This window comes from Hemitrygon akajei, chromosome 2 (assembly GCF_048418815.1).
Source record: "Hemitrygon akajei chromosome 2, sHemAka1.3, whole genome shotgun sequence".
Lineage (NCBI taxonomy): Eukaryota > Metazoa > Chordata > Chondrichthyes > Myliobatiformes > Dasyatidae > Hemitrygon > Hemitrygon akajei.
The window spans coordinates 54,334,212-54,357,960 of NC_133125.1; the positions used below are offsets into that span (position 1 = coordinate 54,334,212).

The 23,749-nt window shown below is 44.0% G+C and overlaps 1 protein-coding gene and 1 long non-coding RNA gene across 3 annotated transcripts in view; one reads left to right on the forward strand and one right to left on the reverse strand.

The window, feature by feature from the left end:
• The window catches only part of LOC140741858 (uncharacterized), a 36,306-nt gene extending 23,744 nt beyond the window's left edge, over positions 1-12,562 (reverse strand). The window contains exon 1 of the long non-coding RNA XR_012102145.1: positions 12,446-12,562. This is a non-coding gene — a long non-coding RNA (uncharacterized lncRNA). The remainder of the gene's footprint in view (positions 1-12,445) is intronic.
• A 242-nt stretch (positions 12,563-12,804) lies between these two features.
• The window catches only part of vldlr (very low density lipoprotein receptor), a 31,134-nt gene continuing 20,189 nt past the window's right edge, over positions 12,805-23,749 (forward strand). For both annotated transcript variants that reach the window (XM_073072314.1, XM_073072323.1), the window contains exons 1-2: positions 12,805-12,984; positions 20,849-20,968. In XM_073072314.1, the coding sequence (XP_072928415.1) occupies positions 12,918-12,984; positions 20,849-20,968 (187 nt within the window). In that variant the 5' untranslated portion in view covers positions 12,805-12,917. The remainder of the gene's footprint in view (positions 12,985-20,848; positions 20,969-23,749) is intronic.

The following is a 23,749-nucleotide window of genomic DNA, read 5'->3' on the forward strand; positions in this document are numbered from 1 at the left end:
ATAGATAGGGTAAATGCAAGCAGGCTTTTTACATTGAGGCTGGGTGGGACTACAACCAGAGGTCATGGGTTAAGGGTGAAAGTTGAAAAGTTTAAAGGGAACATGAGGGGAAACTTCTTCACTCAGTGGGCCGTGAAAGTGCGGAATGAGCTGCCAGCACAGGTACTCCATGCAAGCTTGATTTCAATGTTTAAGAGAATTTTGGATTGGTACATGGATGGTAGGGATATGGTCACAGTGCAGGTCAATGGAAGTAGGCAGCTTAAATGGTTCTGCATGAATTGGATGGGCCAAATGGCCTGTTTCTATGCTGTACTTTGACTCTATGGCAACATGGTTCTGTCTTCCATCTTCATCAACCACTTCCCTTCTTGCAGCACCTTCCTGCAGGATACAGAACATCTCTCCTACTGTATGGGGACCCTAATTTCCTGCCAGCGAAGCAGTACTTGTACATTTTCCAATTTTGTGAACATCACCTTGTATTTTTGAAATATAATTGGATTGGTACATGGAAAGGATAGCTGTAGAAGTTTAATGGGTGAAACTCTGACACATGGGACTAGGTTAGTTGGGCATCTTGGCTGGTATGACCCAGATGGGTCTAAGGACCTGTTTCTGTACTCACAATATAGTCTCCTATACATCACAGAAATCAAATACAGATTGGGTGACCAATCCGCTGGGCATTTCCAGCATTCTCTTTTATTTCAGATTTACATCAATTGCTGCCTTCTGTATCTCACATTTCCTGCACTGATTGCCATCATTTCCCTGTCCTCATTCATTTTATTTTGTTTACGGCTCTCACCAAACAAGCCACCTGCATTTAACAAGTCTTCACCACCACCATTGTTCAGTCTCTCCTGGTCTCCATCCTTTACGTTCTCTCTATCACTCTTCCTCTTCTGGAACTCAAACCATATTTGTTTTCTATCTTTTCCTCACTCTGGTATTTCCAGTATTTTGTCTTTTTTTTTATCTTCAGATACCCTACACCTACTGTTTCTTACACATTTCAGTCTCAACATTTGAGAGAAATTTGGATAGGTGTATGAATGTGAAGGGGTATGGAGGGCTGTGGTCCTGGTTGATGGGAGTAGACAGTTTAAATGGTCCAGCATAGACCAATTGGGCTGAATGGCCTATCTCTGCACTTTACTATGACTCTACAACTCAGCCAATGTAAAGCTGTATTTGCACTACGAGTGTTGTATAAAGATATGGTCATTAAGACACAGGAGTTAATGCAGACCAAAACAACAATACTGTCTTCTACTTGATGAGGAAACACGAGGAAATCTGCAGATGCTGGAAATTCAAACAACACACACAAAGTGCTGGTGGAATGCAGCAGGTCAGGCAGCATCTATAAGGAGAAGCACTGTCGACATTTCGGGCTGAGACCCTTCATCAGGACTAACTGAAAGGAAAGATACTAAGAGATTTGAAAGTAGTAGGGGGAGGAGGAAATGCAAAATGATAGAAGACCTGAGGGGGTGGAATGAAGCTAAGAGCTGGAAAGGTGGTTGGCAAAAGTGATACAGAGCTGGAGAAGGGAAAGGATCATGGGACGGGAGGCCTCGGGAGAAAGAAAGGGGGAGGGGAGCACCAGAGGGAAATGGAGAACAGGCAGAGTGATGGGCAGAGAGAGAGAAAAAAAAACAAACAACTAAATATTGTCAGGGATGGGGTAAGAAGGGGAGGAGGGGCATTAACGGAAGTTAGAGAAGTCAATGTTCATGCCATCAGGTTGGAGGCTACCCAGCCGGTATATAAGGTATTGTTCCTCCAACCTGAGTATGGCTTCATCTTGACAGTAGAGGAGGCTATGGATAGACATATCAGAATGGGAATGGGACGTGGAATTAAAATTTGTGGCCACTGGGACATCCTGCTTTCTCTGGCGGACCGAGCGTAGGTGTTCAGTGAAACAATCTCCCAGTCTGCGTCGGGTCTCACCAATATATAAAAGGCCACATCGGGAGCACCGGACGCAGTATACCACACCAGCCAACTCTCGGGTGAAGTGTCGCCTCACCTGGAAGGACTGTCTGGGGCCCTGAATGATGGTGAGGGAGGAAGTGTAAGGACAGGTGTAGCACTTGTTCCGCTTACAAGGGTAAGTGCCAGGAGGGAGATCGGTGGGAAGGGATGGGGGGGGACAAGTGGACAAGGGAGTCGCGTAGGGAGCGATCCCTGCGGAAAGCAGAAGGGGGGGTGGAGGGAAAGATGTGCTTGGTAGTGGGATCCTGTTGGAGGTGGCGGAAGTTACGGAGAATTATACGTTGGACCTGGAGGCTGGTGGGGTGGTAGGTGAGGACAAGGAAAACCCTATCCCGAGTGAGGTAGCGGGCGGATGGGGTAAGGGCAGCTGTGCGGGAAATGGGAGAGATGCATTTGAGAGCAGAGTTGATGGTGGAAGAAGGGAAGTCCCTTTGTTTAAAAAACGAAGACATCTCCTTCGTCCTGGAATGAAAAGCCTCATCCTGAGAGCAGATGCGGCGGAGAAAGAGGAATTGTGAGAAGGGGATAGCATTTTTGCAAGAGACAGGGTGGGAAAAGGAATAGTCCAGGCCACACATTTTAATTCCACATCCCATTCCCATTCTGATATGTCTATCCATAGCCTCCTCTACTGTCAAGATGAAGGCACACTCAGGTTGGAGGAACAACAACTTATATACCAGCTGGGCAGCCTCCAACCTGATGGCATGAACACTGACTTCTCTAACTTCCGTTAATGCCCCTCCTCCCCTTCTTACCCCATCTCTGACATATTTAGTTGTTTTTTTTTCTCTCTCGCTGCCCATCACTCTGCCTGTTCTCCATCTCCCTCTGGTGCTCCCCTCCCCCTTTCTTTCTCCCGAGGCCTCCCGTCCCATGATCCTTTCCCTTCTCCAGCTCTGTATCACTTTTGCCAATCACCTTTCCAGCTCTTAGCTTCATCCCACCCCCTCCGGTCTTCTCCTATCATTTCGCATTTCCCCCTCCCCCCACTACTTTCAAATCTCTTAGTATCTTTCCTTTCAGTTAATCCTGACGAAGGGTCTCGGCCCAAAACATCGACAGTGCTTCGCCTTATAAATGCTGCCTGACCTGCTGTGTTCCACCAGCACTTTGTGTGTGGTGTTTTCTACTTCATGAAGTGTGTTTTTAGAGAAGACTGGCCAAACCAAGGTCTTTATATGGCACAAGATCTTCAATAAGTGTTAGTAAATTTGAAATATTATTTCTAGATAAAGACAATGGGTAAACAAAGACAGAACTAACAAGCAAATTATTTGTTATGGCTGTTGCCATGAAATTATTTTTTCACTATGTCAGCAATCATTTTATGCTCTAGGCACTAAGATAACATTAATTTTGATTTAAGTACTATTGTCAGAGCAAACTTATTCCTCAAGACTGCATTAAATAATGAAATTTTATGTTTCTCCTGGTGGATTTTGAGATCAAAGACTTCAAATTTATTTACATTGCATCAGATATTTTATAGAGGTTGTACCCCAGTAGCCCATGAAAGCATGAGCCAAAATGACCCTTAGTGGGGGATCTCTGACAATTCTCCTTACGATGATCATGCATGGTTTTCATTTGTATTTTGTGCAAACATACGTGCAGTGCAGAGGGTGATTGTGATCCTTTCCATATTTTCACCTGCAAGAGTTCATTGTAATTAGTTTAACTGCAGAATCTCTATGGAAACACAAGGAAAACTGTGGATGCTGGAAATCTGAAGCAACACACAAAACGTTGGAGGAACTCAGTAGGTCAAGTAGCATCTATAGAGGGAAATGGACAGTTGATATTTTGGGTTGAGAGCTTTCATCAGGATCGCAGAAGGAGTGGCAGAGAGAGGTGCCGTCAGTGGAACACAAGTACATGGATTCCTTGCTGAAGACAAACTGGGAGGCCTGGAAACAGAGTTGGAAGCTGGATAGCACAACATGGTGGTGGAGACAAGCGCCCAGGAAGGACACATGACTGTAGAAGCGAGTCTAGGTGAGGACATGGTCAAAGAGTCGAAGAACAGCATTACTCACCGGGGGGGGGGGGGGGGGGCAGTTAGAGCACATCTCACAGAACCCCTGTCAAAAAGAGAAGGAAATCTTCTTCAGTGTAGGTGTACCTTGAAGAGACTTTGCAGTGGAAACGAGACACAAGAAAGCCTGCAGGTTCTGGAAAATCTGCAGCAACTCACAAAGTGCTGGAGGAACTTAGCAGATCAGGCAGCACCAATGGAGAGAGATGGAAGGTTGACATCTTGGGTCAAGACCATTCGTAAGGATGTTCGTCACTGACTACTTCTCCTGAAAGAGGAGATGGGTACTGAATACTATTACTATTGGAGATGTAAAGCTATTGGAGGTCACTGTGCATCTTGGGAAGCATATTACAGCAGCAGGGCAAGATAAAACAAACCTCATTAATCAACACATCTCAAAGTCTTAGCGGAAGGGATTGGGTGAATGCCAGCCAGACTCTAATAATGGCCACTGGGACCAGATGGTCAGAAAGATCAATGCCGGCAAAGCTGTCAGAGGTCTCTGCAGGAAGTGATTAACTGAATGCACATTCATGATTAACTTTAATCGAAACAGTTTCTATTTTCAGCCACCATGAGCAATAATATACAAACACACAGCCTTCTCACATAATTATCGTTATTGGACACACACATTCACTCATAACTCTCTTTTTGTCTACTCAAACACCCCCCCCCCCCCCCGTTCCTCCTCCCTTTCTCATTCAGATATTTGGAGACGATATTGTGGCCAGCATTAGAGAAGATAACCACAACTTCATATCCATATTCTCACAAACCAGCTCATACTATCTCTTCCTCAGGCTCAAACATACTTGACCTCCAAATGTGAGACTGTCCCTCCACCTTTCTTATATCAGCTCAGCTGGCTTAAGAAACCACAGCCATAGCCCTAGATGCATAGCCAGAGAGATTAATGTATTCCTCTTGGCACAGCATTCAGCTTGCCTAGCCAGGGATTTTCCACACATTTTCAGTTACATTATCTCCTTTACCCCCACACATAAGGAGAATTCCATCACCGCTCCCATTAGAAGTAAAGAAACAAACACAGCACTGTAACTGCAGATTTCTATCATCAGAAAGGAATGAACTCCAGACCCTATGATTCCAAAATAGATCTCTGAATAATTAGATGATCCCTTAAATTAGCACGGCTGGGAGGCTCTTACCTTTTATTATAACTAGTGTGCCTTTGCACTGAATACTGATTACTTCACTGTAATTTTACAAGGGAAATGACAGTTGGGTAAAGCACATAAATTGGGGTCACCTGTATGTTCAATGTTATCTCTTCCTATTTGTGTAACCAATGAGTACGAAAAGGTCAAACAACACACACAAAATGCAGGTGGAACACAGCAGGTCAGGCAGCATTGATAAGGGGAAGCACTGTCGACGTTTTGGGCCGAGACCCTTCGTCAGGACTAACTAAAAGGAAAGATACTAAGAGATTTGAAAGTAGTGGGGGGGAAGGAGAAATGCGAAATGATAGGAGAAGACCGGAGGGGGTGGGATGAAACTAAAAGCTGGAAAGGTGATTGGCGAAAGTGATACAGAGCTGGAGAAGGGAAAGGATCATGGGACGGGAGGCCTCGGGAGAAAGAAAGGGGGGGGGGAAAAAACCGGAGGGAGATGGAGAACAGGCAGAGTGATGGGCAGAGAGAGAGAAAAAACAAACAACTAAATATGTCAGGGATGGGGTAAGAAGGGGAGGAGGGGCATTAACAGAAGTTAGAGAAGTCGGTGTTCATGCCATCAGGTTGGAGGCTACCCAGCTGGTATATAAGGTGTTGTTCCTCCAACCTGAGTGTGGCTTCATCTTGACAGTAGAGGAGGCCATGGATAGACATATCGGAATGAGACATGGAATTAAGATGTGTGGCCACTGGGAGATCCTGCTTTCTCTGGCGGACCGAGCGTAAGTGTTCAGCGAAACGGTCTCCCAGTCTGCGTCGAGTCTCACCAATATATAAAAGACCACACCGGGAGCACCGGACACAGTATACCACACCAGCCAACTCACAGGTGAAGTGTCGCCTCACCTGGAAGGACTGTCTGGGGCCCTGAATGGTGGTGAGGGAGGAAGTGTAAGGGCAGGTGTAGCACTTGTTCTGCTGTGTGGTCTTTTATATATTGGCGAGACCAGGAGACTGTTTCGCTGAACACCTACACTCGGTCCACCAGAGAAAGCAGGATCTCCCAGTGGCCACACATTTTAATTCCACGTCCCATTCCCATTCTGATATGTCTATCCATGGCCTCCTCTACTGTCAAGATGAAACCACACTCAGGTTGGAGGAACAACACCTTATATACCGGCTGGGTAGCCTCCAACCTGATGGCATGAACATTGCCTTCTCTAACTTCCATTAATGCCCCTCCTCCCCTTCTTACCCCATCCCTGACATATTTAGTTGTTTTTTTTTTCCTCTCTCTCTGCCTATCACTCTGCCTGTTCTCCATCTCCCTCTGGTGCCCCCCCCCCGCCCACTTTCTTTCTCCCGAGGCCTCCCATCCCATGATCCTTTCCCTTCTCCAGCTCTGTATCACTTTTGCCAATCGCCTTTCCAGCTCTTAGCTTCATCCCAACCCCTCCGGTCTTCTCCTATCATTTTGCATTTCCCCCTCCCCCCACTACTTTCAAATCTCTTAGTATCTTTCCTTTCAGTTAGTCCTGACGAAGGGTCTCGTCCCGAAACATCGACAGTGCTTCTCCTTATAGATGCTGCCTGACCTGCTGTGTTCCACCATAATTTTGTGTGTGTTGTTTGAATTTCCAGCATTTGCAGATTTCCTCGTGAGTACTAAAAGGTCACAGAGTCACAGTTCATGCACCGAGTGAGGAGGGAAACTGATGGAGGTTTTTCGAAGCCAATCATTTTTTGAGGATATGAGTTCCTCAGGGCAAAATCTTACGGTTGATTTATACTTGTGCGTTTGGGCTGCGCCGTAACCCTGATTTTCACTTCTGCGTCACTCTACGCCATAGTGAGCATGCGTTGGTGTGTGCCAAAACGCTAGTTGGCGGTGGGGTTTCTATGCCACTGTGTTGAGTTTCTTCGTGAGAGACATGGACGAGGAAATGCATTTCAAACATTTTCGCATGTCAGCAGGTAGATTTGACAATTTAGTTCATCTATTTCGCATCGATGTACAGACATGACAGAGAAGAAGCAGCTGGAAATGTGTAGGAGGAAATGCGATGCTACCAAGCAGACCAATCACAGTTGTTGTGGTCTGCGTCGCCGCGACGCGCGAGTAACTTTTCTGGAGAGGTGCACATCACCCTACGGTGTAAGGTATGGTGTAGGGTACATGGTACTTATGGCATAGATGCGACACACAATTATAAATCAGTCTTCAGGCTCAACCACTTTTTGATTGACTTTACCGCTCACAAGCTAACCTTCAGAAGCACGGCCACTTTGGCAGTAGGATACAGGAATTTACCTTCGTAATCAGAGACTTCTAAACTTCTCAGAAAGAGCTTAAATGTTGAAGTCTGCCTACGTGCAACAAGATCTGGATAAAGCTTCGGTTTGGGCTAATGAGTGGGAAAAGACATTGAATGAACACAAATCAGGCAGCTCCATTAACATTTTACTAGATTCCAATTTCAAATCTCCAGCTTGAACATTCTGGGGGAGGTGGAAGGGTTTCACAGAGAGATAACAGCATGGAAATAAGCCCTTCATCCCATTCAATTTACAAGGTATCCATAGTTACACAACATGCACAAAATGCTGGAGGAGCTCAGCATGTCAGGCAGCATCTATAGGAATGAATAAACAGTCAACACTTCTTCAGAACTGAGAGGGAAGGGGGAAGATGCCAGAATAAAAAGGCTGGGGGGAGGGGGAGGGGAAGGAGGACGGGTTGGAAGGTGATAGGTGAAGCCAGGTTGGTGGGAAAGGTCAAGGGCTGGAGAAGAAGGAATCTGATAGGAAAGGAGAGTGGACCATGAGAGAAAGGGAAGGAGGAAATGACCTGGGGGGGGGGGTGGAAGGTGATTGGCAGGTGAGGAGATGTAAAAGGTCACAGTGGGGAATACAGGAAGGGTGGAGGGAGGGGGGATTTTTTTTTAACCAGAAGGAGAAATCAATACTCATGCTGTCAGGTTGGAGACTACCCGGACAGAATGAAAGCTGTTGCTCCTCCACCCTGAGGGGGGCCTCATTTGGCACAAGAGGAGGCCATGGATCGAAATGGTGGAATGGGAATAAAAACATTTGGCCTCTGGGAAGGTGTTTGATGAAGTTGTTCCCCAATTTACAACAGATCTCACCAATGTAGGGAAGGCTGCTTCGGGAGCACCGGAAACAATAGGCAGCCCCAGCAGATTTGCAGGCGAAATGTTGCCTCACCTGGAAGGACTGTTTGGGGCCCTGAATGGAGGTGAGAGAGGGGATGTATGGGCAGATGTAGGCCACTTGCAATGGGATGGAGATTAGCAGGGAAGGATGAACGGACAAGGAAATTGCAGAGGAAGCAGTCTCTGCGGAAAGCTGGGGGGTGGGGTGGGAGGTAAAAATATGTTTAGTGGTGGGATCCCTTGGAAGATGGTGGATGGAGAATGATGTGTTGGATGCAGAGGTCATGGGATGGAGGTCAAGGACAAGAGGAACTGTATTACAGTTAAGGCGGTGGAAAGATGGAGTGAGCGTGGATGAATGGGAAATGAGGAGATGCGGGTGAGGGCAGCATCAATGGTGGACAGAGGAGAACCCCTTCTTTGAAGATGGTGGCTATCTCCAATGTCCTGAAATGGAAAGCCACATCTGGCAAAAGGTGCAGCAGAGTAGAAGGAACTGAGAATGTGAATAGCCCTTCTTTTTTAAATATATGTAGGTGACAGGGTGGGAAGAGGTACAGTCAAGTTAACCATGGGAATCAGTAAGTTTATAAAAGATGTCAGTTGACAGTTTGTCTCTAGAGATGGAGGCAGACAGATTGAGAAAGGAGAGGGAAGTGTCAGAGATGGACCAAGTGAATTTAAGCACAAACAAGGGAAAGTCTGCAGATGCTGGAAATCCAAGACGCTTAATTTAATACAAGAAATGTAAGTGAATTTAAGAGAAGGGTGGAAGTTAGATGCAAAGTTGATGGAACTGCCATGGGTGTATGAAGTAGTACCAATGCACTATTCCTCCTGCAACTCATTTCATTCTCCCCACATTCTCAAATCCCCACCTCTCTCCACCAGACTCTACTGCTCACCAACATAAAACCACAAGACCAAAAGACATAGGATCAGAATTAGGCCACTCAGCCAATTTGAGTCTGCTCCACTATTCCATCATATCCTTCTAACCCCATTCTCCTGCCTTCTTCCTGTAACCTTTGACACCTTTACTAACCACCACCGCTTTAAATGTACTCAAAGACTTGGTCTCCACAGACTTCTACAGCAAATAATTCCACAGATTCACCACCCTCTTGCTAAAGAAATTCCTTCTTATCTCTGTTCTAAATGGACTTCCCTCTATTCAGAGGCTCACTAACTATAGGAAACATCCTCTCCGCATCCACGCTAACTAAGCCTTTCAATATGCAGTAAGTTTCAATGAGATCTTCTCCCCCCCCCCACCACCATTCTTCTAAATTCCAGCAACTGCAGGCCCAGAGTCATCAAATGCTCCTCATATGTTAACCCTTCCATTCCCGGAATCATTCTCATGAATGTCCTCTGGGCCCTTGCCAGTGCCACCACATCTTTCACTTTTCTTAGATAAGGGACCCAAAACTGCTCACAATATTCCAAATATGGTCTGACCAATGCTTACAAAGCCTCAGCATCACATCCTTGCTCTTGTATTCTAGTCCTCTCGAAATGCATGCTAACATTGCATTTGCCTTCCTTACCACCAACCCAGCTTGCAAGTTAAACTTTAGGGAATCCTGCACAAGGACTCCCAAGTCCCTTTGCACCTCTGATTTTTGAATTTGCTCCCAGTTTAGAAAATAGTCTACACCTTTATTCCTTCTACCGAAGTGCCTGACCATACACTTTCCTACACTATATTCTATCTGCCACTTCTTTGCCCATTCTCCCAATCTATCTAGGTCCTTCTGTAGACACCCTGCTTTATCAACACTACCTGCCCCTCCACCGATCTTTGTATCGTTTGCAAACTCGGTCATAAAACCATCAATTCCGTCATCGAAATTGCTGACATAGAACGTGAAAAAAGCAGTCCCAGTACCAACCCCTGCACACACCAGTAGTCTCTGGAAGCCAATCAGAATAGGCCCCCCCTTTATTCAGACTCTGCCCCCTGCCAGTCAGCAAATCATCTATCCATTCTAATATCTGTCTTGTAATATCATGGGTTCTTATCTTGTTAAGCAGCCTCATGTATGGCATCTTGTCAAAGGCCCTCTGAGAATCCAGGTAAACAATATTCACTGACTCTCCTTTGTCTATTCTGCCTGTTATTTCCTCAAAGGGTTCCAGCAGATTTGTCAGGCAAGATTTCCCCTTAAGGAAACCATGCCCTCTTTGACTTGCTTTATCATGTGCCTCAAAGTACCCCAAAACCTCAATAATGCACGGCAACATTTTCCCAACCATGGACATCAGGCTAACTGGCCTATAATTTCCTTTCTTCTGCCTCCCTTCCTTAAAGAGTGCAGTGACATTTGCAATTTTCCAGTCCTCCAGAACTATTCCAAAATTAAGTCATTCTTGAAAGATCATTACTAATACCTCCACAATCTCGACTGACTTCTTTCAGAACCCTGGGGTGTGGTCTATCAGGTCCTGATGACTTTTCTACCTTCAGACCTTTCAGCTTCTCAAGCAACTTCTCCTCAATAATACTCATTTCTCCCCTCTAACACTCTTGATTATCTGGCATACTGCTAGTGTTTTTCCACAGTGAAGACTGTAGCAAAATACAGTACTTATTAACTTCATCTGCCATTACATTGTCCCTCATTATTAACTCTCCAGCATCATTTTTCAGTGGTTCAATATCCACTCTTGGCTCTCTTTTACTCTTCATATTTCTGAAAAATCTTTTGGTAACCTCTTTGATAGTATTGGCTAACTTACCTTCATATTTCATCTCTTCTCTCCTATTGCATTTTTAGTTGCTTTCATATATTATAATTTTTGCTATATTATATGCCCTCTCTTTTGTTTTTATCCTGTCTATGACTTCTCTTGTCAGCCACAGTTACCTCATCCTCCCTTTAGAATACTTTATCTTTGGAATGCATCTATCTGCACTTTCTGAATTGCCTCCAGAAACTCCAGTTGTTGCTGTTCTACCATTAGCTCTGCTAATGTCCCCTTCCAATCAAATTTGACCAGTTCCTCTCTCATGCCTCTTTAATTCCCTTTACTGCACTATAATACTGATAGATCTGACTTTATCTTCTCTCTCAAACTGCAGGGTGAATTATGATCACTGCCTCCTATGTGTTCCTTTACCTTAGGCTCCCTAATCAAACATAGTAAAAGAAATGTACAGTCGCCAAGTAATTTACCAACCTGTACGCTTTGGGATGTGAAACAAAAAAAAGACTGGAGAACCTTGGGGAAATGCATTACAGGGTCAGAGTGAGAATATGCAAATACCACACAATTAGCATGAGAGGTCAGGACTGAACCTGGGTCAATGGATCTGTGAGGCAGCATCTCTATTTTGTGCACCACTATGTCTCTCATGGGGGGGTTATATGGATGGAGAAGTGGGGGGGGGGGGGGGAGTCATCATTTAGCAATAGCTTTACTGACCAGCTAAATAAATAATGTGGCTACAACAGGCTAGAATTTGTGTATACTGCAGAGACCTTCTAAGTTTACCTTTTGACTCCCTGGATTACCTGCACATTAGTATATAGTGGATGACTTTTCCACTTGCCTGGGTAAATGCAGCTCTAGCAACATTCAAAAAGATCGTATTCATCAAGTATAGAAGAGTACCCACCCCAGCCAACACCTCAAACATTGCCTGATCCGGGACTGACTAGCTGCGTCTGCAGTCCATAACTTTGGCAAGACGGGCCACAATTCACTGAGATTTGTTCATAAGACCCACAACCTCAGCCACCCAAGTCAAGGTAAAAGGAACAGAACACTTCATAACTTCATAGTCACTTCCTTATCCTGGATAACACACCACTGAGTTGCTGTTCCTTCACCATCGGCGGGTTAGGGTACTGGAGTTTACCCGCACCGTTGCAAAATGGGGCACGTTCACATGGGCTGCAGCCGTTCCACAAGATGGCTTTCTACCTCTCTCAACATCAAATAGAATGGACAATACAGCCTGGTTTTGCTAATCATAGGTAGACACGAGATAACTTTAGTCATTACAAAGAATTTTGTTCCTCTTGGCCAAACCTGTGGACTATCGGAATGCAGATAAACTTTTTACTTTCACCTACCTCCGAGCTGCACGCAATCAGAAGGACGGTGAGGTATAACTGTATAGTGAACCCCCTTCGCCAAGTACATTACACATTGGCACTAAGGGCCATTGACCGACAAAAGCGAAAAGGTGCGAGGGACGGAATACGTTCGGCTAAATCGATTATTATCAGCCGGTTTCCAAGCAGCAGTATCGACAAGTCTGGGTTTGCCATGCAGTTATTTAACAATGTAATTAGGTTAGGAGACACACACCGACCAACCAGTTGTTCCAGAGAGCAGAGGGAATGCATTTAAGGATGATATAAGAGCACGTCCCTGCGTCATTCTGGCGTGGCTGTCTATCTTCTGTTTGCCGATAGAGCGAGGGATTAAAAAAAAAACTCCCACACACACACACACACACACACACATACACATACACCTAATATTTCCCCCCACTACCATTAGAGAGCAAAGGCTAGCTTTCGGCCGGCGGAAGGCGGTGAGATGATTCCTGTTCGTGTGGTTTTGCTGCTGTTGGCAGCGTGTTCCTATCGGTGCAGACAAGTAAACGGTAAGTGACTCCATTATCTTGGAGCTGAGCGAGTGGTTACTGTAAAGACGCAGGTGGCAGTATCGTATCCACAGGAGAAGGAAAGAATAGTCTTTAGAAATTGGCATGAACGAGTGGATCTGAACGGTTCGTGCTGTTTTCATGTTCCCTTTTGAAGCCGTAATGTTGAGTGATTTGTGGTCGTGACGGACTGCACATCTGAAATGGTCTTTGTTGTAACAGTCTCGAGGGCTTGTACACATTTCTTGCGTTCGTTTACTTTTGACTGACAATCGCTTGTTACTTTTTTTAAAAAAAAGAACTACACATAATCGTGCGGGAAAGCTTTTAGAATAATTAAGATACTGATCATTGTTGGACTGAAATGGGGAACCGCGAGACCATGTTAAATGTTAATTTTAAATACATTTATAAAACATTCTAAAATTTGCTGATTTCAATCCTAGATTAAGATGCTCGAATTTTAATGTATTTCTTAGTACCGTACACATTATTGTAATGGGTCCCACCTGCTGACGTTTATACCACCTCTTTTAACTTGGAATTGTCTGTCCTGGTTATTTGGGAAACTTAGCAAGTCTGAAAGGCAAATCCATGAGGTGTGCCTGCTCCCTAACCTGAGCGGTATGATGCAAGCCCTCGCCAGCGTTGCAATGTCCAATGAATAGATTGGGTTCCTAATTAGTCGCAGGTATAAGACGTGAATGAACCAGTGCACATGTTGAAGTTGCTACAGTGGACTTGATGTCGGTGTGCCATTGATGACATTCAGGTCTTTCTTCGCAGTAAGGCGCAAGGGAGTAAATGAAACCTCTTCACTGGTTTGCCCCTCCACCTGCCCTTTCAGCAACTTCTGAGTGTAGTTAATGTAAACGCGTGAGGTCTCGTTTTGCTTTGCGCATGGTTTGCTTTTTGATAACAATTGGAGCGTTAAACTTTTAAGTATTTGCCCTGAACTTGAGTCTTGCCTCACTTTTGACCTTGTAATTGTAGCTTCAAACGCGTCGCGACTGTCTCTTGAAATAAAAGGGTTGAGGCCTTATATTTCTTGGCTGGAGTGAAAATTTGTGAAATATGGGTCAGTACAGGCAGGGAGGCGGAACATGCCATTCTAGTCTAGTGTCCCACTTGTGGTGTAGTACACCGTGAAGGTTACCGTGTTGGACTCGATTCCTGCTTCTGTTATTTGATGCCTTGAACCGCAGACCCGCCTCTGAAAGCGATTGGTCAGCGAATTGTACTAACTGTCCAATGGTAACTCTCGGTGCCGCACTTCCTCCAGGGATTTTTATTGAAGCATGGCCTGTGCATAAACTTCATGCTGGCGTTTTCCCCTGAATTCCCATTTCGCGTGAAACGGCACTTAAAGTAAGAACTACATTTTAGATTTGCCAAAAATCATTAATGACCTTCACGTTAACATTTTTGCACTCTGTACAAACAGACCCTCGGACACAACCCGCTCCCTGGGCAATTCTTTGTTGCGGAATACAATTTCTGTAGGTAAATTAGGCCATCTTCATTCCCTTTGACTGTTTCGGTGCCAGTTGCAAATAACGAGTACTTAACTCAGACCACTAGTTAGCATGTAAATAAAAGTTCACTTGCTCAATTAACTATATTCCCGCGTGATTGTTGGTATGAAGAAAGGCTGATTATTTGAAGTTGCTGAGGATTATAATGACACTTGAAAAATTAGGATGCCGGCAACCTAAGGGCAATGGCTAAAGAATTGATAAAGACAAATGGAGGCTTTCCCTTGTACATCAAATGAATCATCATTTTGCGGGCAATGATTCTCCATGCACTTCACAAGTGAGCAGCTGCTTAGCCTGCCAGAAATGTTTCCCATTCCCAGATTGTGGAAGGGGTTAAAGGTCAATCCTTGCTGCTTTAGGGCAGTTCCTTCAGTCCATCGTATGGGACTTCATGAAGAGCTGAAGGTGTAGACCAGAAACTGAGGATTGAACAGTCCCATGAATGTTGCAATGGGAATAAAGCTGGCAGCAAAGTGAAGGTGCTCGCCCCCTCCCCAAAACACTGCTGAGTGGGGTAGATGACCAGGAAAATATGCAAGTGTTGGAGAAACAAATACAAGTCCTTCAAAATAGCAGGGTGAGGGGTACAGTTGGGATGGCCAAGTTTGTAAATGAAAATCGGGTATATTATCACTGACACTGTAAAATCTGTTGTTCTGTGGCAGTAGTGAAGACAAAAATACAGTGAATTACCATTTTAAAAACTGCAGAACAGAAATGGGGAGATGGTGTTCATGGACTCTTTAGAAATATGATGGTGGTGTGTTAGCTGTTAAAATGTTGAGTGTGGGTCTTCAGGCTCCTGTACCTTGCAGATGGTAGCAATGAGAAGAGGGCATTTCTTGAGTGGTGAGGCTCCTTAAGGGTGGATGCTGCTTTCTTGAGGCAGCACCTTTTGAAGATTTCCTCTTTGGTAGGGAGGTGTGTGATCACAACAGAGGTGGCTGAGTCTGTGACTCTGCAGCCTCTTTCGATGCTGTGCGTTGAAGCCTCCATACAACCAGTCAGAACGCTGTCCACTGTGCACCTGTAGAAATTTGCTAACCAGATCCAGAATGGCCTGGCACGAGACAGTGAACCTGGTCAGGTGTCAGATCTCTCTGGGTGACTATATCAGAGACGGTGACCACAACTCCCTGACCTTTGCCGTAGGAATAGACAATATGGAGACATCGTGATGCAATTAGACTGGAACTTGGGAGTGTGAATTGGGAACAAATGTACTGGGACAAAGGGGGGAATGTATGATGGAAATGTGCAAGTTATTTAGGGAATACTTGCATGGAATTCTGGACAGACATTTTAAGGTGACAGGAGGCAAGTCTGGGGGGGAGGTCAGTTTTTATGCTGTCAGGTGTGGTGGGGACATTACAGAGATTTAAGACTTTTAGACACATGGATGATAGAACAATGAAGGCCTATGCGGGAGGAAAGAATTAGACCTTGGAGTAGGGTAAAGGTTTGGCAGAACATTATGGGCTGCCAGCAGGGGTGGTGTCAACAGGAAATTTATAGGTGGTGTCTGAGCTTTGCCTGGTTGTACAGTAATGTGTAGAATGGTAGGTGAAGCACAGTCCTTGAGGTGTGCCTGTGATTATCAGCGAAGAGAAGTTATTACTAATCTGCACTGACTGCTCTCTGAGGAAGTCAAGGATCCAGTTGCAGGAGTGTGGGGGTGGGGGGGGGGATACAGAGGCCCAGATTTTGAAGCTTGTTGAGTACTGAGGGGGTGATGGTGTTGAATAGCAAACTGTAGTGGAGTAATCAGCAGCCTAATGTAGATATTGTTGTTCAGATGATCCAAGGGTAAGTGGAGATCAAGTCAGATTTTTGTCTGCTTATAGATCTGTTGTGGTGGCGGGCAAATTACAGCAGCTCCAGGTCCTTGCTTGGGTAGTAAATTTGAGCTATGACTACCCCTTAAAGTGCTTCATCACAGTAGATGTGAGCAATAGTTGTTGAGGTAGCTCACCCTGGTCTTGCACAAATAACCAATATAATATGTCATGAAACTTGGAGGTAAGGAGGTTTTGGGCAGACCACGTGAAAGTGAGCGACATGGAAAGGACCAGCCAAGAAACGTCTCTGGTTAGGAAGTACAGGTTGAGTACCTATTATCTCTGAAATGCCTGGGGCCTAAAGTGTTTCGGACTTAATTTTATTTTTTGGATTTTGGAATATATAATGAGATGACTTGGGATCACCACGCACAACTGTGAATTTGCATGCCACCAGTAAGTAGTCTTTGTCTGACACTTGTACATCACACATGTACTTAATGGTGAAAATTATTGTATACTGTTAGTAATGAAATTATAATGTGTGCAGCGTAACAACAGCAACATTGAGAGAACACCTGAATCAGCTGTTGAACAACAACAACAGGCTTTCAGTCTCCACCTGCAATACTGTGTTTAGATTAAAAGATCACAGTATTTGTTTTACTTAGGGTTTGCAATATGTAAGGTATAAAAACAATTAGTTGTAGACTTGCAAGCACGAGAAATTCTGAAGATGCTGGAAATCTAATGCAACACATAAAATACTGGAGGAACAGCATCTATGGAAATGAATAAACAGTTGATGTTTCAGGCTGAGACCCTTCAAGACTGGATAGGAAGGGAGGAGGTGCCAGGACGGAAAAAGGTGGGGTGAGGGGAAGGAGGAAGGCTAGAAGGTGACAGGTGGTTAGGAAAGCTAAATGTCTGAAGAGGAAGGAATCTAATAAGAGAGGGGAAAGGGAAGGAGGGTGGGGACTTGGTAAGAAAATGTAAGAGGCCAGAGAAGGAATAGAGGAAAAGGGGAAGGAGAGGGAGTTTTTTTTCTCTCTTTTACTGGTAGGTGAAATCGATATTCATGCCATCAGGTTGGAAGCTATTCAGGTAGAATATAAGGTGTTGTTGCTTCACCCTGATGGTGGCTTCATCTTAGCACAAGGATGCTATGGGTTGACATGTCAGAAATGGAATTGGAATTAAAATGTTTGGCCAAGATATAGACAAGATAATTTGGCAAATGGAGCAGAAGTGCTCGATGAAGCAGTCCCCCAATTTACGACAGGTCTCACCAATGAGGTCACATTGAGCACTGGACACAGTAGATGATCTCAGCAGATTTGCAGGTGAAGTGTTGCCTCACCCGGAAGGACTGTTTGGTGCCCTGAATGGAGGTGAGGGAGGAGGTGAATGGGCAGATGTGGCACTTTGGCTACTTGCAGGGATAAGTCCTGGGAGGGGGATTAGTGAGGAGGGACAAATGGTCAAGGGAATTACAGAGGGAGCAATCTCTGGACAGTGGAGAGAGGGAGGAGATAAAGATGTTTGGAGGTAGGATCCCAGTGGTGGAAGTTGAAGAGAATGGTGTGTTTGACGCAGAGGCTCATGGGATGGTAGTTAAGGACAAGAGGACCAGATGTGGCAAAGATGCAGGAACTACGAAAAGGGAAAAGCATTTTACAGGAGACAGTGGGAAGAAGTGTCGTCAAGATAACTGTAGACTTGTTCTGGTGTTCAGTTTTAATCAGTGATGATGAGTTTGCCAAGATCAATGAATTTCTGTATCTTCATGATCAGCAGTGCTTTAGCTTTAAAAATTTAAAGATTTTTTAAAATCTTTAAAAAAAATTAATGTCATGTCTTAAATTTCTGCATTCAGCCTGCTGAATATTCATAATTACTTTCAATTTTCAGTTCATTGTGATAAACTTGCTCGTTTCTGATCAGCAGACTGTTAAGTGGCATATTTTCACCTCACTGTTAAATCCATACTTTCAATACACGATCAAGATCTTAATTTTTTCAGCTTGTGCATTTTTTCTGAAAATGATTTCATTAACTTGTGTTCATTACATGTGAAGATGCTTCTCAGAGCTGTCTAATGTGCAGAGATCTGCACATCGGTGGTTAACCTTCCCAGTGCCTTGTGGTATTTTCCATTTGTGACACCATGTCCAGCGCTCAAAAATTTCAGATTCCAGAGGTTTTCGGATTGTGTAATTTTGGATAAGGGGGTACTTAACCTGTAGTATCAATAGAAACCCAGGGGGCAAGGGGTTTGGAACAGGTCTGAAACCAAAGTAGTGCTGTTTCTGAAAACACCCCAGTCTGCAAGGATAACTGCTTTAACTCTCCCTCTTCTCTGGCTTTAACCATCTTTCAGTATTCCAATGGACCCAATCCTTTGAAACACAGTACAGTTATTTGAACTATTTTAAGTAAAACTATTGAATTTGGCTTTCCTAGGCTGTACCAGAACGAGCTGGCTTTTAAAGTTTATAACAGCAACAGTTTGCTTCGACATAACCTGAGTTTCTATCACTGACTTAAGATGTTATGTCTCAGTTCTGGTTTTCGTTTTTTTTTTTTTTTTTGCAGCTCCAGGCAGTTGGTAGCTGATAACTTTGCCAATCTCTATTTTGAATTTCATTTGCCAAAATTTCCTGAAGCCCATCTACCAGTTTATTTCCCTTCTATTGCCTTAAAGTGACCAAGTCTGTTGGCCGTCTGGCCTGGTCAAGCTGGACCCAACCCATGTCATGTTAGCTTCTTACAGAATGTGTATAGTGCTACTCTTTGGGAACTGGGCTACAGTGCCTTGTTGGCCTTGCTCTGGCATATTTGGGGTGGTGTAGTGGGCAATCAATGACTAAACTGCTAGTGATGGCGACATGGTCCCTGCCCCATTAACCTGATGGCTCGCTTTTTCCATTATTTCCAAACATCTTCATTTGATGTTAGGTGTAGGTGTAAAACGCTGATACAACTGTATTTCTATGCTGTATTGACTGTCCTGTTGTACATACTATTTATTACAAATTACTATAGATTGCACATTTAGATGGAGACAAAACGTAAAGTTTTTTTGCTCCTTGTGTAGGGGAAGGATGTAAGTAATAAATTCAATTCAAAACAAATTTGCCTTAATTCATTATAACTTCTAATAGATTTAAGTACGCAGATGATACTAAGGTATGTGGCATTGTGGATAATGAAGTAGGTTTTCAAAGCTTGCAGAGAGATTTAGGTCAGTTAGAAGAGTGGGCTGAAAGATGGCAGATGGAGTTTAATGCTGATAAGTGTGAGGTGCTACATTTTGGTAGGAATAATCCAAATAGGACTTACATGGTAAATGGTTAGGGCATTGAAGAATGCAGTAGAACAGAGTGATCTGGGAATAATGGTGCCTAGTTCCCTGAAGATGGAATCTCATGTGGATAGGGTGGTGAAGAAAGCTATTGGTATGCTGGCCTTTATAAATCAGAGCATTGAGCATAGGAGTTGGGATGTAATGTTAAAATTGTACAAGGCATTGTTAAGGCCAAATTTGCAGTATTGTGTACAGTTCTGGTCACCAAATTATGGGAAAGATGTCAACAAAATAGAGAGAGTACAGAAGAGAATTACTAGAATGTTACCTGGGTTTCAGCACCTAAATTACAGGGAAAGATTGAACAAGTTAGGTCTTTATTCTTTGGAGCGTAGAAGGTTGAGGGGAGATTTGATAGAGGTATTTAAAATTATGAGGGGGATAGATAGATTTGATGTGGATCGGCTTTTTTCATTGAGAGTAGGGAAGATTCAAACAAGAGGACATGATTTGAGAGTTAGGGGGCAAAAGTTTAAGGGTAACACAAGGGGGAATTTCTTTATTGAGAGAGTGGTAGCTGTGTGGAATGAGCTTCCAATAGAAGTGGTAGAGGCAGGTTCGGTATTGTCATTTAAAGTAAATTTGGATAGGTATATGGACAGGAAAGGAGCAGAGGGTTATGGGCTGAGTGTGGGTCAGTGGGACTAGGTGAGAGTAAGCGTTCGGCACGGACTAGAAGGGCCGAGATGGCCTGTTTCCGTGCTATAATTGTTATATGGTTATATGATATAAAGTTGTGTACAAATGAGGGACTCCACTGGTGCTAACACAAAAGGGATGAGGTCAGTAGTTCTGTCCCCTTGGGACATTATGGAACTGACTGGCAAAGCTGCCATCTGATTACTTTATGGTGCTTGCTGCAAGTGGACCCCAATTTCCGGGGTGGTTAGGAGCTGTCAGCATGTTCTAGAGCCAGTTTGAGATTAACTACCAATTAATAAGAATTAATTTCCTTTCTCTACTTGCATTTGTTATATAGAGCATGTCTTAATGCAAATGTGCTTTTATCAGCGAACACACAAGTTTATGAATAATGCCTAGTTATTAAGAATTTAAGTGCATTAAAATGAGCAACGATAAAGTGATCAAGTGGCCTGCGGTACAAAAAATAATGCTAAGGTCAGCACTTGTTTTCGTTGAATTAGATGTTTAATTATAGTGTGTACCTTCTTTCTTACAAGGCTCTAAAGTATCCTGTGAGTCATCTCAATTTCAGTGCAGAAATGGCCGTTGCATCCCCACAGTGTGGAAATGTGATGGTGATGAAGATTGTAGTGATGGAAGTGACGAAAGTTCCTGTGGTAAGTCTGTAAACGAGTGGTTCACTTTTTGTGCTGGGCATTGTACTGAGACTCTCAGTTTGAAGCTATTGATATTCTAATGTTTGTTTCCAATTACCGGTAATACTGTGAGATATTTCTATAGAAACTGATCCTTTTAATACAAAACTTTAATACTGAAGTTCATATTTATTGTCACTCAACCTTATGCATGTATGACAACTAAATGAAACAATGTTCCTGTAGGACCAAGGTGCAAAACATGGTATATATAGTCACATGCAACTCTTGTAGTTACAATCCAAGACATGCGTCACAAAATAATATTAGCAAAAGTCCGAGATGCGTGGCCTGAAGATTGACGGTTTGACATGAAATGCAAGGAGCACGTTGATATAAGGCAGTATAATGTTACTGGCACTAAGGCATAGCAGCAGAATTAGACTGTTCAGCCCATCGCGTCTGCTCTGCTATTCCATCAAGACTCATTATTATTCCTAATGAAGAACCTATTAACCTCCAGTTTAACAATGACTTGGCCTCCACAGCAGTCCGACAAAGAATTCTACAGATTAACCATTCTCTGGCTAAAGAAATTCCTCCTTGTTTTTGTTCTAATGGACGTCCCTCTATTCTGAGGCTGTCTTCTGGTCTGAGACTCCCGCATATAGAAAACATGCTCTCTGCGCCCACTCTATCTAGCCCTTTCAATATTCAGTAAGGTTTAATTAGGTCCCCCTTGTTCTTCTAAACTCCAGCAAGTACAGGCCCAGAGCCATGAAACAGTCCTCATATGTTAACCCTTTCATTGCAGAATCATTCTCCTGAACTACCTCTGGACCCTCTCCAATGCCAGCAGATCCTTCTTTGGATAAAGGGCCCAACACTGCTCACAGTGCTCCAAGTGCGGTCAGACCAATGCCTTAAAGCCTCAGCATTTCATCCTTGCTCTTGGATTCTAGTCCTCTTGGAATGAATGTCAAGATTGCATTTGCCTTCCTCACCACCGACTGAAGCTGCAAGTTAACCTTTAGGGAATCTTGTTCCAAGGACTCCATTGCTCCTCTGGATTTTACTTTCTCCCTGTTTAGAAATGGTCTACAACTTTGTGCTTTCTACTAAAGTGTATGACCATACACTTCTCGACACTATTCTTTCTGCCACGTCTTTGCCCGTTTTCCCAATCCAAGTCCAAATTTAAGATGTTGAGCTTCAGCAGCACAGACTTGCTGACAGCAAGCACAACTATTAAATACTTCATTAATCACCCTTTTTCTTGAAAACGATCACTGCAATCAATAGCCTGTGTCTTCCCTTTTGGAGATGAGCTTTTGAACCACCTGTGCAACCTGGCACTTCTGCAGCGTGAACTGAAGTCTCAAAGTCGCAGGATGGTTGTAGTGTGGCGTATATGGGCCAAACCACGGTGGCAGAGCCTGGGCCTGAGAACGGGGAATGAGCCAATGTTTGGCTGCAGGAGGGAACTTGGAGGTGACTCAAAGCGGTAGAGCTGGCGTGAGGCGGTGTTGAGGAGGTGGGGTTAGGCTTGAGTGAGGAATAAGCTGAAGTTTGACTGTTTTAAGCACAAGGCTGAATTGGGAAGATTGGGTATGACCCAAACTGAGGCAGCAGGTTCCAGGCCTGAGAGCAAGGCCCAGGTCTGAGAGTAAGGATCAACCTGCTGTTCAGCTGATTTAAACACCGGGCCAGATTGAAAAGGTCAGTGTTGAGGCTGAAGGCGAGGGACGGGCCGGGGTAGGGCTCGCTGCTCCATGAGGTTTACTTGTCCCTGTGCTCAACTGAGGCCAATTTGAATTTTAAGCCCTTCTGCACACTCCCTGCTTCCTCAAAACTACCTGCCCCTCCACTATTTTGGTATTATTAGCAAACTTCGTCAAAAAGCAATTAATTCTGTCATCCAAATCAGTGACATAATATGAAAACAAACTGTCCCAACAATGACTCCTGCAGAACACCAGTAGTCACTGGCATTCAACCAGAATAGGGTCCCCTTTATTCTGAAATTGTCTCCTGCCAGTCAGCCAACCTTCAATCATGGTGGTATTTTTCCCATAATATTACGGGCTCTTGTCTTATTAAGCAGCCTCATGTGCGACACCTTGTCAAAGGCCTTCTGAAAATCCACAGACTTCCCTTTGTCTTTTCTGCCTGTTATTTTCTCAAAGAATTCACGTTGATTTGCTGGGCAAGATTTCACCTTGGCTTTCCTCTGCCTGTCTCCTTTCTTGAGAAGTGGAGAGACAGCTGCAATTTTCCAGTCTTCTGGAACAATTCTAGAATTTAGTGGTTCTTGAAAGATCATTAATGCCTCCACAATCTCTTCAGCTACCTCTTTTAGAACCCTGGGGCGTAGTCCACTTGTTCCAGGTGACTTACCAACGTTCAGCTTCCAAGCACCTTCACTTCAGTGATAGCAATTACACGTGTCTCTGCTCCCTGACTCTCTGGAAATTTCTGGCATACTGCCGTAAAATACTTAAGTTTATCCAGCATTTCATTGTTTCCCATTACTACTCCCTCAGTGTAATTTTCCAGCAGGATGATATCCACTTTCACCTCTTTTAATCTTTTATTTTTATTTCTATCTATCTGGGCGGGGGAGCTTGCCTTCACATTTCATCTTTTCTTTTTTTTTCTAGTTGCCTCTTTTTAGTTTTTTTTTTAAAAAGCATTCCATTCCTCTACCTTCCCACTAATTTTTGTTTTCTTATTTGCTCTCTGTCATCTCCTTTTAGAATACCTCTGAGATGTATCTACCCTGTGCCTTCAGAGTTGCTCCCA